The following is a 16,141-nucleotide window of genomic DNA, read 5'->3' as shown; positions in this document are numbered from 1 at the left end:
CAAGTCAGTAGGGCAATAAGAAGGATAAGAAGCAACGGGTGGTTAGAGGAAGCTACAGAACATTTCCAAGGCACACTGAAAACGTGGCCTTGACCCTTTGCTTGCAGGTTGGGCAAGAACACATCTCAGGTCCCTTAGCCTAGTGTTGTAGGAAGGTTTCAAACAGGCATATGATTTATCATCCTATGGAAAAAGGCATAAACAGCCCTTTTTTTTTTTTGATTGATGCTGTTACAAGCTGTTTAAATCTCCCTGTGGCTTGGGTCTCATGTCTCTTGGGGGAGTTATAGGGTGTTGTGGAGATTACCAAATAATTGCAAAGTCCTTGTAAAATAGTACAATGCCATATAAATTCTGTTCCTAATTATTATTGCTGTTGAATTACTGCACAGTATTTTAAGTGAATTAAACATTCTTGGGCCCCATACTGCTGGAAGTTATTTATTTTCCACTCACTCTCGGTCTGTGACTGGAGTATGGGGGTGTGAATGATGATGGAGGAACACATTTGTCTCATTCAGCTCTCATTCTGGAAGCTTCTCCCTTCCCCCAGTCCACCCTGCATAGTGAGAAGACTCTGAGTTTTGTCTTGGCGTCTACTCTGCCCTGGACTTTTGTCTGAGGAACTGGCTCATATCTGTATACGGCATCTCTGTGCCCCTTCTTTGTAGCTGTCCTAGCACCCCAAGTCTTTGTCCCAGAGCAGACTTCCTTCCTGGACACCTCTTTATAGCCTGGCACAGGCTTGGGACCCTTTGGAGGGCACGAGCTGGCCAGCAGGTGTACCCGTGTTACTGTTTCCTCTGCAGCCTGCCCTCGCGTGTGAGAGTTCCCCTCAAGCCCCACATCCAGGGCTCTGTTGGCCTATTTTGGCATGCAATCATCACTGGTCCGGGAGCGTGGTATGTGCCCCAGAAGTATTCCGAGACATGGGGTCTTGAGCAAGTGTCTGACTGAGGAGATAGGATGAGGACTCAGGAAAAAAACAGAAATAATAGTAACAATGAGCAAGATGTAGGTGGCCCTTTATAAGTTTAGAAAGCACTTTCATGGTTTCTTAGAACAGTTCTGTGTGTCAGCTCCATTACAGAGAAGGCCATGGACTGTCAGGGCCTCAGGGAGATCGCTCAGGACCTCCATTGGCTAGGAGCCAGGCCTAGAATTGGATTTGGCGGCCTGTTCATCCTGGGATCTCCCCAGTGTGGCGCTACTCAGGGTTGGTGGACAGGACACCCTCCTCTTCTCCTTCCTTGTACATTCTGGCCCTGGCAATCCCTCCCAAGCCCATCAGAGGCATGTGGGTCTGGGTTCTCTGGTGTGTTTTCCTTACCTTCTGTAACTGCAGTCCATTTACAGTCTTTATTTATGTTTTCAGGGTGGGGCGAAGGGGAGAGTGTGTGTGTGAGGGGCTTAGGTTCTTTGCTTCCTCAAAACACTCAAGTTTGAGTGGGTTTGACATGCAGTGCACAAGCTTGGCACATGCTTGGCTTCCCCCTGTCTGGAAGTGGGTCCAGCTGCTTGGTCCACTAGCTGCCTGGTCCACCAGCTGCCTGGTCCACCGCCTGCCCCCTTGGGTGTGGTGGCACACATGGTCACAGCGCTCACAGCCCTGCTCTTGTCCGTTTTAGGTGCATGAGATCCTGAAGCGCACAGCCTGTTCTCGGGCCAACAACACGATGGGTAAGTATCCCCTCCACCACCCACGGGCCCGGTGCTGATGGGCTGCCACAGTGCCAGAGCTGTCCTCTCTGCGGCTCACCGTGGGGATTGCTCACTGTGGAGGGGGCTCACTGCCAGGACAGCAAAGAACAAAACAAACAGGTGCCCCCACAGAGGGGGTGAGGCTGCTTGCACTCACAACAGGGATCCTGTTTGGTCTCTGGGAAAAGCAGTGACCCCTCTTGTGGGGGCAGGGGGGCAGCAGTCCCCAGATTGCTGTGCCTTCTCCAAGACCTTCATCCCTGTCTCTGCAACCTATATAAGGTTTTAATAATCACCCAAACACAGCAGGTTTGTTTATTTATTTATTTATTTTTAAGAAGAAAGGCATTGGGGTGCCTGGGTGGCTTAGTCGGTTAAGCATCCGACTTTCACTTAGGTCATGATCTCACGGTTCGTGGGTTCGAGCCCCACGTCGGGCTCTGTGCTGACTGCCAGCTCAGAGCCTAGAGCCTATTTCAGAGTCTGTATCTCCCTCTCTCTCTGACCCTCCCCTGCTCATGCTCTCGCTCTCTCTCTCTCCTAGAAATAAATAAAATAAAAATAGAAATAAAAATAAAAATAAAAAAAAAAAAAGAAGAAAGGCATTTCAGAGGCCCTTTAGTGCAGCTTCCTCCCTTTATGTGTGAAGGAGCTGACCTCCCAAAGGGTGAGTGACTTTCTGGACGTCACACGTTCTTCTGAAGGTGAGGCTCCAGAGTTCAGCATTCCTATCACTGAAAGTGGCTGAATCTGTTCCCTTGGTGATTTGCTTTTGAAACTTGAGGGTATTAGTCTTTGCAGTAGGAATGTCAGCATTTGGTAGCCCATAGGGCTGGCTGACTGATGCTGGCAGATTTTGCAGAAAACACACAAAATAGCTGAGGTGGAGATAGGACCTGACGAGCACAAGCATGCGTCCTTTCTGCAGGAATCACTCTACAGGCCGGAGCTCTTTCCAAAGGTGCTACCAGCACTCAGAATGGCTTTTGAAACCTTTGAGAGAAATCCCTTCAGAATACACTCTGGGCTGGTAAATCTTTGGCTTTTGAGGCAGACTTGAGTTTAAAAAGAGTCCAGTCATTTAAAGGGAGGTCTAGTGAATAATGTAGCCAGTCAAGCCAAGGAATCACAACAGTGCTAATGATAATAAAGCTAACATTGGAGAGTTTTGTGGGAGGACTCATAAGCTGCCTTAGTATCAAGGGAGTGGTACAGTAGAAGGGACCAGAACAGGTTTTATGTAGTGATAGTGCCTTTAGTATAGTGCAGAACTTCTCAGGGGGCAATTTATGTATGATGGGTTGTGTTGATGTATTCATCTTGCTACAAAATCTCAAATAACACTCCAGTTTTTAAAAGTCAGGTCTTATATATGATGTTGTTTGTCTGGAACGTGGTGCTGATGAACTCTACATCCTGAAGCCATGGAATTCACTTTCTTCTCAAGTGCACATGGCACATTCTCCAAGATAGATCACATACTGGGACATAAAGCAGCCCTCAATAAATATAAAAGAATTGAGATCATACCATGCACACTTTCAGATCACAATGTTATGAAACTTGAAATCAATCACAGGAAGAAGTCTGGAAAACCTCCAAAAACATGGAGGTTAAAGAACATCCTACTAAAGAATGAATGGACCAATCAGGCAATTAGAGAAGAAATTAAAAAATATATGGAAACAAATTAAAATGAAAATACAACAATCCAAACTCTATGGGATGTGGCAAAGGCAGTCCTAAGAGGAAAGTACATTGCATTCCAGACCTATTTCAAGAAATTAGAAAAAGCACAAGTACAAAATCTAACAGCTCACCTAAAGGAACTAGAAGGAGAGCAACAAGAGTACCTCAAGCCCAGTAGGAGAAGAGAAATAATAAAAATCAGGGCAGAAATAAACAATATAGAAACCAAAGAAACAGTTGAATAGATCAATGAAACCAAGAGTTAGTTTTTTGAAAAAATAAAATTGACAAACCTCTAGCCAGGCTTCTCAAAAAGAAAAGAGAGAGCACCCAAATAGACAAAATCATGAATGAAAAAGGACTTATTACAACCAACCCCTCAGAAATACAAGCAATTTTTAGGAAGTACTATGAAAAATTATATGCCAGCAACCTAGACAACTTGGAAGAAATGGACAAATTCCTAAGCACACACTCACTACCAAAATTCACACGGGAAGAGATAGAAAATCTGAACAGACCCATAACTAGTGAGGAAATGGAGTCAGTTATCAAAAATCTCCCAACAAATAAGAGCCCTGGGCCAGATGGCTTCCCTGGGGAATTCTACCAGACATTTAAAACAGAATTAATACCTATTCTTCTCAAACTACTCTAAAAAATAGAAATCGAAGGAAAACTTCTATTCTCATCTTATGAAGCCAGCATCACTTTGATTCCCAAGCCAGACAGAGACCCAGCAAAAAAAGAGAACTACAGGCCAATATCCTTGATGAATACGGATGCAAAAATCCTCAACAAGATCCTTGGAAATCGAATTCAACAGCAGATAAAAAGAATTATCCACCAAGACCAAGTGGGATTCATTCCTGGGTTACAGGGCTGATTCAATATTTGCAAATCAATCAATGTGATACATTCCATCAACAAAAGAAAAGATAAAAATCATATGATCCTGTCAATAGATGGAGAAAAAACATTTGACAAACTACAGCATCCCTTCTTAATAAAGACCCTCTAGAAAGTCAGGATAGAAGGAACTTACTTAAACATCATAAAAGCCATTATGAGAAACTTTCAGCTAACATCATCTTCAACGGGGAAAAACTGAGAGCTTTCCCCCTGAGATCAGGAACACGACAGGGATGTCCACTCTCACCACTGCTGTTTACATAGTGCTGGAAGTCCTAGCATCAGCCATCAGACAACAAAAGGCATCAGAATTGGTAAAGAAGAAGTCAAACTTATACTTTTCTCAGACAACATGATACTTGACATAGAAAACCCGACAGACTCCACCAGAAGCCTACTAGAACTGATCCAAGAATTCATCAAAGTTGCAGGGTACAAAAGCAACGTACAGAGGCCAGGACATTAATTAGCCCAGCTTGATTCCATGGAAGGACTGAAGCCCTCACTTGGAGCAGCCATTTTTCCTTGATTACAAGGACAACCAGAAGAGTCAAGAGATCTTAGAATGTATTTTATATTTTCTTATGACTTCTATCAGAATTCTTTTTTTAAATGTTTTTTATTTATTTCTGAGAGAGAGAGAGAGAGAGAGACAGTGTGAGCAGGGGAAGGTCAGATAGAGAGGGAGACACAATCTGAAACATACTCCAGGCTCTGAGCTGTCAGCACAGAGCCCAGTGTGGGACTTGAACCCATGAACCCATGACCTGAGCTGAAGCTGGACGTTTAACCGACTGAGCCACCCAGGCGCCCCCCAGAATTCTTGAATTTACCTCACTTCTTGACCAGTACACTCCTCACTTCCATTAATCTGCCTTTTATCCTGTTATACTGTCCCCAATTTGACCAAATCTGCTCCCTCAGATGTCACAGGTGACTTCCAGTGTCCCACATTTCATGGCATTTTTCTTAGTCTTCCTCTTCCTTAACCTCCTACATCCTTCCATACCTTCTGTATGGACCTCCATCCTCTGAGAGTTGATATCCAGGAAGATGCTACTGCTGTACTAATCTGTGGCCATTCTTTTTTTTTTTTTTTGTAATATTTATTTTTTATTTTGAGAGAGAGAGAGAGCAAGAGTGTGTGTGTGAGCAGGGGAGGGGCAGAAAGAGAGGGAGAGAGAGAATCCCAAGCAGGCTCTGGACTGACATCGCAGAGCCCCACATAGGGCTTGATCCCATGAACTGTGAGATTGTGACCTGAGCCGAGGTCAAGCGATGGACGCTTAATGATTGAGCCACCCAGGTTGCCCCTCTGTTGCCATTCTATTGCTGCTTCATAGACCGTACTTTCTCTGGTTCTTCTTCCTTCTAGATTTTAGATGTTTTCTACTCCATATTCCCTTGGCCTCCTTTTCTCTCTATAAGATGACTAGGAACCATGTATTTTTACTTCTCACTTCTTTCACCAATTCTAGCCCAACATTTCCAACTGCCAGATGGATATCTCCACTGAGATGCTTACCAGAATCTTAAAATTGTGTCCATTTCTATATAATTTCCCCTCCTTCCCTCTCTCCCCTGCTTCTCTTCCTGTTACTATGACCACAGTCTTCTCTGTTTTTGCTCACATGGTTCCCTTCACCTGAATGTCCTCCCCCTATCTCCCACATGCCCGTCCCCAGACCGAACACGGCTGTCCCATGGGCTCTCCCGATGCCCTATCCTTGGAACTCCCACTAAAATCAGTCTCTTTCTTGCTGATTGCTATGTCTATGGACTAGGCTCCCAAATAGTCCTTCAGGTGTGTTGAATGATTTCTTATGCTCCTGTGCACCTAGCTGTCTGCTTTGCACATTTTACTCTGTGAATTTGATTTAGGAAATTAATTAAACATGGCTAGCCTATTAGCCATACAGTTGCTGGTAATTGTAGCTGTGACAAATAATGTCTCTGCAACTCAGTTTCCTTGGATGTACAATGGGATTATAACATCTATCTTGCAGTCTTTGAGAAGATTGAGGACAAAGCTGTTTGTCTTGTAGACTAGGAAGTCCTTGAAAACTGAAGTTTATTTTGAGAGACCATCTCTAGGTTGTCAAAAGGCCTTTAGGATCCTCTACTTTAACACTGAAGTGTTTGTTTGTTTTTTCCTTTGAGGATCTGAGTTTTTTGATGATGTCTCAAATCAAACCTCTTAAGAATTTTGTTGCTGTTGAGTAGTTTTCAAAAATTTCTTTCTTTTTTGACATTCAGAAAACATATTTTGAGGGGCGCCTGGGTGGCTTAGTCGGTTAAGTGTCTGACTTTCGCTTAAGTCATGATCTCGCAGTTCGTAGGTTCGAGCCCCGCGTCGGGCTCTGTGCTGACTGCCAGCTCAGAGCTTGGAGCCTGTTTCAGCCTGTGACTCCCTCTCTCTCTGACCCTCCCCTGCTCACGCTGTCTCTCTCTCTCTCCTAAAAATAAATAAAAAAACATTAAAAAAAAAAGAAAACATATTTTGAGCACCTTCTCTGTGTCAAATGATATTATAGAAACTGAGAGATACCAAGATGAATTTGACCTAATTTCTAGCCTTGAGAGCTCTTACTTTAGCTGTACAGACAGTTATATAAATACTTATGAGCTAATCTGCTAGGTACGACTATAGAGACAGTTATAGAGTGCAGTGGGAACACAGAGGTAGAAGCAAATAGCTTCCATATGTGTGTCTAAGCATCAACAGAAATTATCCAGTATTCACTTCATAGCTTAGGGCAAAGTTGTCATGTCACTACTTCTGCAAATGGGGACAGAGAGGGCATGTGACTTGTCTAGGGTCACATACTGAGTCACTGTCAGAAATGGGTCTAGAAGTTGGGTCTCTTTGCTTCAAATCCTATTTCCACCACCTACAGGATGCTGTGATCTACAGGTGGAATTAGGTTGAATCTTTAAAGTCTGTTATACAGAAGCAGTAGCTATCTGGCCACTGATATATAGGCGCTTGAATTGGAAGGGAGAGCCTACCTTCTTTTAACATATGTTGAACCTTAGGTCCTAAAACACCAAGGTACTTCTGCTAGGCCTTTGGCAGGGAAACATGGAGAAGTGAGTTCAAGTTCTGCCTCTACTAAATTGGGTTAGATTTTGGTAGACTATTGTGTACATTAGCCTCAGTTTTCCTGTACTTACAAAATGATGAAAATGAAGGAAAACTGAAGCTAACATATTATAAAGCCTCTTCCTCATTCTATAAGCAACTCACTATACAAATAAATTTTAAAACCCCATTGTTGCTTTCTGTACTTTAAGCATGGGCATTATAAAAATCAAGTGATGAATTATTTTTTCTCTAGATTCTCAGAACAAAATGTCTAACTACACACTCATCGTCTTCATGCAGATGCTCTGAATGAACCTTAAGCACAACATTAACCAAAAAAAAAAAAAAAAAATACAGATTTCCCTTTGCGGGGACAACCCAGCTCCCATCCATGTACCCCAAATTTCGTGAACTCTATCTAGTTCTTAATTTCTCAATCCAGAAACTGTAACAAAGTGCTGTTGGGTTGATCTTATGAATATCTATCAAATAGGCACAATTTGACTCTTTACAGACATTATCCTACTGTATATCAACTGTGTTTTTACTTGAATTTACTATCCCAACCACTAAGAGGTCTTCTTAACCCTAGTTTTACCCATTTTTAACCCATAACATAAAATTAACAGCCTGTATGAGCTTCTTAAAATGTGTATCTGATTATTTCCACTGGTCCATTTGGAATGACAAAATAGATCCACATTTCCCGTAGATAAAATCCAAACTTCTTAATAGTTACCTATTGTTATGAACTTGGTGTTTGTTCATCAGATCAGTTCAGATCTGATCCTCCCCCGATCCATACGTTGAAGCCCTAATCCCCATCTAATAGGCTGTTAGTTCAACAGTAGCTGCCGATGATTTACTAGCTTTGTAACAAGGCACATGTTACTGAACGTCTCTGCTTCCCAGCAGAAGAGAAGCCCCAGGCTGATTTTCAACTTGTTTGTCTTCTGTGCTGGAAAGTCAAGTTCCCCTTAAGCTCTTTGGCCAATGTACCATCTTACTTAGAAGATCAGAAAAAACGAGGAATGTAATGACACTCAGAGGCCTCAAGATAATATGGCTGTTTGAGCCATAGGGTACATTTTGATTTTATTGCCCTCTCTCTGGTTTTATAGAGAAGCACAAATGACTAGAATTGACTTAGATTCCTCCAGAGGAATTTGCCTCATAAAAAGAAGAGAACAAGGGAGAACAGGACAGTGTTTGGAATTGTATTGCAAGGTGTTTTTCTTGATCCTTCACCCCCGGAATTACTTTTTGTTTGGTCATTACTGTGGCCAGTTTACAAAGCTTTCTTCCCTTTGCCATTGTACTCAATTACAAAGGGAATTAGAAGATGGCAAAAATAAGAAAGATTAGAATCGTAGATGGAAAATATACTAAAGATAATAGCAAGTCAGACACACTCCTGTTCATTTAATATTATCACTTTTTTCTTTGTAGAAAAAACATTTTTTTTGGAGAGCCTAGTTTTGCAAAGCATGAAGTTGTATATGAGTTGCATGTATGGAATTATTTATATTCCTGTCTTGTTCCACAAAATTTCTGAGGTGGCTTACAAGAAAAACAATAAAACAGCATAATACAAATAAATTAAGAAATAAGAACAAGGAAAAACACAAATTAAAATAGAATGTCAAAGCAAGGGGGAAAAATGGAATACAAATATTTAAACCTTAAGGCTCTGTAGTTCCTACAGTTGGGCTGCAAATTTGACCTTGAACCAAAGTGAAAGGGGAATATGGTTAGTGGTTTAGCTTTTAATGTCCTCAGCAACATCTTTTTCTAAAATCTCTCATACTATTCTCTGCTTTTTTATGTAGAATAGATCAAGGTATATCCTCTATATAAATGCATATGTAACTTTTTTTGGATGGTTCAGGATCATCAGTAAGAACAGAAGTTTTTAGGGTGGCTCAGTTGGTTGAGCATCTTCGGCTCAGGTCATGATCTCACAGTTTGTGAATTCAAGATCTGTGTTGGGCTCTGTGCTGACAGTTCAGAGCCTGGAGCCTGCTTCAGATTCTCTGTCTCCTTTCCTCTGCTCCTCCCATGCTCAGGTTCTGTGTCTCTCTTTCTCTCTCAAAACTAAACAAACATTGAAAAAATTTAAAAAAAACCCATAAGTTTTTTTTTTTTTTAATATGGATAATTTTTTATTTTAATATATTTTTAAAGCAGTGCAACAAACCCTGGGCACATCATTTTGGTGTTTTTTTTTTTGTTTTTTGTTTTTTTTTTTTTTCAAATAGTTTATTGTCAAATTAGTTTCTACATAACACTCAGTGCTCATCCCCAGAGTGCCCTCCTCCATGCCCATCCCCCCCTCCCCCCCACATCCATCAGTCCTCAGTTTTTGTCAGCATTCAAGAGTCTCTCATGGTTTGCCTCTCTCCCTTTCCCCCACCATTTGGAGGAACTTGACGGAGGAACAAGGGGGAGAAAACCCATAAGTTTTTAAAATGTTTTCTTGAGGATTACCAAAGTATTTATTGTTAGGTTTGGTTGTCCCATACTCTCAGATATCTTGAATTTTTGACTCTGGTAACCTCCTTCTGAATTCTGCTCTTTCAGTTTTACTTTGCTGTTTGGGAGACAGAAAAAGAAGCTTATTAGAATTTGGAGCAAAGAGAGAAAATACATTGAGGGAGGGTCTGAGTATTCTGCTGTGGTTATGGCACGCAACCTTAGGGAATGGGTTTTGTGAGATCGAGGTACTTTTTCTTCCTTCTGGGCTCTCTGTTGTGACAACTGAGATAAGCAAATAAAAGCTCTCTGAACACATAAGGTATTACTGTAGCCAGAATAATAAGGACCCCTTGTGCATGTGCACTTTCACACTCATTTCTCATGTGATCCTTGAAGCCACTGTCCAAAGTAGGGTCAGCAAGTATTACCTAACTTCACAGCCGAGAGATTAACAGGGTGCCCAAGGTCAGGGGTTGAGAGCCAGATTTAGAACCCAGGTTCCTGGCTCTTCTTCAGTTCTCTTTAAATGAATTAATTAAATTAAGTTCACTTAAATTAACGAATAAATAGATGTGGTTATCTGGGAAAGGTTTCTCAGTGGAAGTGGAAGCTGAGGTCTTCCCAGTGTAACATCCATTCACTCACTCAACAGATATTTATTGAGCATCTACCATGTGTCATTCATATTCTAAAATTAAGGAATGAGTAGTGAATCAGCCAGACACAACAGACACAAATTACTGCTCTTATGGGTCTTAGATATGAGGTAATATTTGAGAAGAGGAAATAAGCTGCCATGTGGCTGTCTGGCAAGAGAGATGCATGCAAGGAGGGCAGATAATACAAAAGACATGACAGGAGCCACTCCAGAGAATCAGGGTCCCAACAGGAACAAGTGACACACTCAAAGTGGGATAATTTAAGGTAGAAATACTGAAATACCATTTACAAAGGTGTGGACAGGTAGTTGGGGATGCCTGGAATTCACAGCAGTAAAGCTGTTCCTAGCTCTATATCCATGAGGTGAGAGAGAGGTTACTGGAACGTGGATGGATGGAACTAGGTAGAGGAGACCCATTGGGACAAGCAGGTGACTGTTCATGGAGGAGGTCAGGGGTCCCACTTTCCACTGGCCTGCTGAACCCAGTGGAAAACCAGAGATCAAGGGAGCTCATTCATGTCAGATAGAGGAGGGGAGAGTGTGTATCTAGAAGGAGAAGAAGGAAGATCGGCACACACACCCAGCAAGACTGGAGAAGCAGGTAGCATTTCAGCTCTGGGATGAGCAAATTGAGAAACTTAGGTCAAGTCACATTTCTTCACTGGGTCCATTTCTTTCCTTGTAACATAAAGAGGAACCCCACAGTGTGCTTGAAGCTTCTAATTCCAGGTCCAGCATTTCATAGACTTTGATTCAAAGGAGTAACGTGGTCTCCTTTCCATAAGAGCCAGCTAGACTTAGAGAGGGGACCTGCTCGCCTATAAATTCGCAGTGAGAAGGTTCTGGGCCATACCCAGGACTTGAGGTGACATGATGTTTATGGACCTCAAAGACCATGGGAGAAGACAGTGAAGGGGAAGTGAGTACAGGGAGGATTCAGGACCACTGGTTAACATGATAGGGAGAAAAGATTGCATACCTACATCGTTCCTTTGCCCACAGCCCTGGGTGACATTACTTGGATGTGGCCACACTCCAAAGGCATCCAGGGCTCCTGGTGTACCTCGGAAACCCCTGGCTCTCCAAATCCCAAGCTGGATTTGCTGGGTCAGACTGTGGAGGGGGGACAGGGCTCCAAGAGCTGCATTTCTAACAAGCTACCCAGGTGATTCTTAAGAACTCTAAAGTTAGATAAAGATGACTGTAGGCTGGCTGCCACAGGCTTCTTGACCTGTTCACATCCAGGAATTGGAAAGAATCGTGCAGAATGCTCTGTCCCCTGGGGATTTGGCCACTGGTTTTCTGACGTACCCTATGATAACCAAGTCATCCTCGTGAAAGGCCTAATTGTTGCTGTTACTTTTCTAACATTTGTCATATGGACATTTAGCATTCAGTCCCTTTTGTGCAGTAAGGCCTTGTGGACTTTCTTTTTTTTCCCTTTGGCGGAAGGATGAGCAGGAGAGTCAAAACAAGCATAATAAGGTAAAGAAAGGGTTACTGACCTTAAAAAAGTATGGGTGGATTGGCATTTGGTGATGGTCTAGTTTATAATTGCGAGGGTTTCTTCTGTGCCTTCTGTAAACTTCTTTCCCTCTTTCTTATTCACTCCTGGAAGTGGAGGATTATGGACGAATATGCACACAGTGTTCAGAGAGCAAATATTTTCGTGAGTTTGGCTTCTGCATGGTGCTGGTAGTGTGTGAGCAGGCTTGGCCTGGTGAAACTTGGTGCCTCCTTAGCACCATGATGCCTCCTTAATCAACATAATGTAAGATCACGTGTCAGGACTCTGCAAATTCACCCTATCTTGCAATGCCTTTTTTAAAAAATTGAAGTGTTGGGGCATCTGGGTGGCTCAGTCCGTTAAGCTCTGGGTGGGTCAGTCGATTAAGTGGCTGACTTCAGCTCAGGTCATGATCTCACAGTTCGTGAGTATGAGCCCCACGTCGGGCTCTGTGCTGACAGCTCAAAGCCTGGAGCCTGCTTCAGATTCTGTCTCCCTCTCTCTCTGCCCCTCCCCAGCTTGCACTCTGTCTCTGTCTCAAAAATAAAATAAAAAGTTAAAAAAATTGAAGTGTCATTAACATACAGTATTCTATTAGTTTCAAGTGTACAACATTGTGATTCAACAGTTGTGCACATTGTCCAGTGCTCCCCATAAGTGTAGTTGCATCTGCACCATACATTACTGCAGTATTATTGGCTATATGCCTTTAAAGCACACTTTACTGTGGAGAGAAACGCAAGCCCCCTTGACCACGTCAGAGGGAAAGAGAGACACCTTTTCTACTCCTTTCGTATGGAAGTTATTGCTGCCTTTTCATGGACAGAAAATTACAGATTGATGGAACTACATTTTCATAGACATTTTGGTGTCAGAGCATTTCAACAAATGTACGCTTTGGGCCTCTCTCCTCCCCACTCAGGAGATGATGTCTTAATTATTTTGACCGAAGCCAGACCGTGTTGTGTGTTGTAAACATCTGGTTTATCATTCATCCAGCTGAACTGGTTTATATTTTGTTAGAAGAAAAGGCTTGGGATTAAAGGCATTTAAGTAATTAAGCACATGTCAAGACAATTTGGTGATGGGTAAATATAGTCTCTGTTAAATGCACCGTCTGGGGCCTCTGGTTTAGATTTACGTCCGGCTGGAGTAGGGGATGAAAGCAGAATGCCGGGAGGACTGGTCCCTGTTCTGGGGGGAATCAAAACCAAATGGGTTTTCAAGAGTTCAGCCCCATCCCTCTAAGTACCTGTCCCACTGGATGAAAGTTTGCTTTGAGTTTGGCCTGGAGGGAATAGAGCCGCCGTCCCTATCACCCAGCGGCACTCATAGATTTAACAAGGTTCTCTTTGGGAGGCCGACCATAAACTGTGCTTTGGTTGATCCTTTGTGTCCAGGAAACCAGAGATGTCTTGGAAGCTAAACACTAGGCCTCGGGTTTTGTGCTCTGAGTGTGTGTTTTAGGTACCAGTCCTGGGGCCTGAGCCTACCCTGCTCTGTTCTTTGGCCCTGACCCTCTGGATGATGCCAGGGGTCAGGCTGTGAAGACCGTGGTTGGCATTGGGCAGAGGGGAAGCGCAAGCCCCTTCCTTTAGGGATCATAGTTCTTAGAGCAAGAAGTATGAAGAACCTAGTGACTCAAAGGGACTGTAGGGAGTCAGTGAGGGGGTCCTCAGTGAGCTGTGCTGTGTTTGAGCCGAGACACTGCTTCTCTCTGTGGGGAGAAGGAAAGGACAGTGTCCTCTGTGCTTCCTCCTTCTTGCTGGCCCCACTTCTGGGGGCATTGGGATGAGTGATTGTGTGTGTCTCTCTCTCTCTCTGTCTCCCTGGATCTAGAGCAGAGAGGAAAGACTAGATGTGATCCCAAAGAAGAAAGCTTTGCCATTATGGCCAGATGGAATGGTGCATGATGGAACCAATTAGCTCATTTTTGCTGAAAAGGAGGAAAAAATTCAGAATTTCAGTTTTCAAAGCAAAGACTCCTTTTAAAAAAACGTTTGATTATTTTCTTCTTCTTTCAAACTGATTTCCATGCTTGTTTGGGGGTGGGATCTTGGTGTCTGAAGTCTGTGGGTGACCTAAGAGGCCAAAGCAGTCCCCATTCTTGGGTGAAGTTGTGGCTGAATAGTTATTTTCAACTTGCCTCCCCCACCCTCCCCATTCCTTTTTCTTTTACGTGCTGTTGCCTCCCCCTACAACAGCCACTGGTTGGGATTGCCCGTCTGATGCCATCCAGAAAAAGGAGGTACACAGCTCTGGGGGACAGAGGCACATCATGTACAGCATTTTGGGGCTGTGGTTAACGGGGTTGGGGCAACTCAGGTTTGATGACCTGAATTGTATTGACTCCAAGACAAAGAACAATTGATTGGGTTTCCTCTCTAGGAAAGAGACTAATCGACTGGAGTTTAAAGGTTCTTCATCAACATAGGTTGCCTTAGAAAATTGGAAAGATGGGGAGAGATACTGAGATACGTTTAGCCATGGGGCTGGTTACTCTTACCGACCATTATCCCCTCTGTGTTCCCAGCAGTGAACTAGGGGCCATGAGAGATACAGGGGAGGGGGGAATGCTCTCTGACCTTGGGTACCTTGTAAGCCTTCAAGGTAACACAACAGGGGCAGACAGCATCCTACAAGTGAAGTGAGCTGCCTGTTCCAGGCACGTGGTGCAAGGGAAGCTTTGTTTGAGACCTCCAGCGATTGAGATCCTCCTGAGGATCTGGCAGCAGAACCCTTGAATCCACGCTGTCAGCTTAATGCCTTCAGACACTAGGCTGCTGTGCTCAGGGCCCAGCACAGCAGAGAATTCAACACCTGTTTAACTTTTTCCATGCAGGTTGGGGATTGTCTTCAGGGTGTATGTTGCTGCTGTGGCTTCTACCATGGGTGTGAGTGCACGGATTGATCGGATGGGGGTAGTGCACAGGGTGCGGTCTAGTTTAGAGCTCCATCTGCCTGTGATGCTTCAGCCTCTATCCATGTCGACAGCCCTTTTGTAGCATTGGGACACTCCCCACCCCCTCTCCTGACTCAGGACTCCTCCCCTTGATTATTGTAGGGTGGCTTCACATTGCTGTAGCTATGGCTCTTGAACTGATTAATGATGCTCAGAGTGAAATTTTAGTCTTGTAAGACAGATCTGCAGCTCATTCAGGCCCCCACCCCATGCATCCCTCCCCCATCTGCACTCCCTTTTACCCACCATCTGTTCCCCCTAGCCCCCAAAGTTATTTCGGGTGGTTTATGTTCATTCCAGGGAGGAAACTTAAAATCAGGAGAGGACTGGTCCTTTGGTGATGCGGCGGCTCTCAACTCACTACAAGAGTGGTCGCTTCCGAGAGCGCCCCCTGCAGTCCTCCGAGGGCCTCTGTTCCCACATGGGGCCTATGGCTGGTCCTCCTGGCTTCCAGGGCCCTAGAAATGAGGCGAATAGGGGCAAAGTTTGAAGAAGAAGGGGCTGATGAGGAGAGAGGATTGTTGGAAAGCCTCTGTGGTCTCTGAGTATGTGGGTGGGGTATCGCTTGGGAAGGGGAGGTGGAAAATGTTGTCTAGATTTGTTATCCATCCTTGTCATTCATCCAGAGCCATGCAAATGTAGATTACTTAGCATTTGTACATCATACATGTTTTCCTCCCAAAACAATTTTCTTCTCATCTCATGACGGTCTGTAGTCTCTCTGGAAAGAATGGTTCAGGGCAGAATGTGTGTTTGAGACAAGGGGAATCCCCATGAACCAGAGCTTACCCCTCCTCCTCCTGCTCCATGGTTACATGTGCATCCTCAGATGGTTGCATGGTAGGGTCGTCGGTACTTAGGGTTGGTGGGATATAATGTCTCCCATATGGGAGCCAGTGACCCAGGGCACACTATCCTGAGTCAGAACATACAGACCATTTTATAGTCTCTGAATAAAACCATGAATGATACCAGTAAATGAGAGCGCCTTTGTGTTGCAAAGAAAGTTCTCTGTTATGACTATACTGGAGCTTTGGGACAGAGTCATTGACTCATTTAGCGTGTATTTCATAGGGTCTGCTATGTGCATGTGGTGTGAAATACTGTTGGGATTAAAAAGTGAATCTCCTATGTGGTTCTCAAACTTTC

General features: G+C 43.7%; 1 protein-coding gene across 1 annotated transcript in view; it reads left to right on the top strand.

Moving 5' to 3' along the window:
• ANO2 (anoctamin 2) overlaps positions 1 to 16,141 on the top strand; it is a 334,204-nt gene that overhangs the window by 86,980 nt on the left and 231,083 nt on the right. Inside the window, exon 8 of the mRNA XM_039218383.1 lies at positions 1,629 to 1,680. Within this exon, the coding sequence (XP_039074314.1) occupies positions 1,629 to 1,680 (52 nt within the window). The remainder of the gene's footprint in view (positions 1 to 1,628; positions 1,681 to 16,141) is intronic.

The sequence above is a fragment of the Hyaena hyaena genome, unplaced genomic scaffold (assembly GCF_003009895.1).
Source record: "Hyaena hyaena isolate Hyena2069 unplaced genomic scaffold, ASM300989v1 scaffold_760, whole genome shotgun sequence".
Taxonomy (NCBI): Eukaryota; Metazoa; Chordata; class Mammalia; order Carnivora; family Hyaenidae; genus Hyaena; species Hyaena hyaena.
Note: the sequence above shows the minus strand (reverse complement) of the source record. Positions and strands in the feature narration are given on the sequence as shown.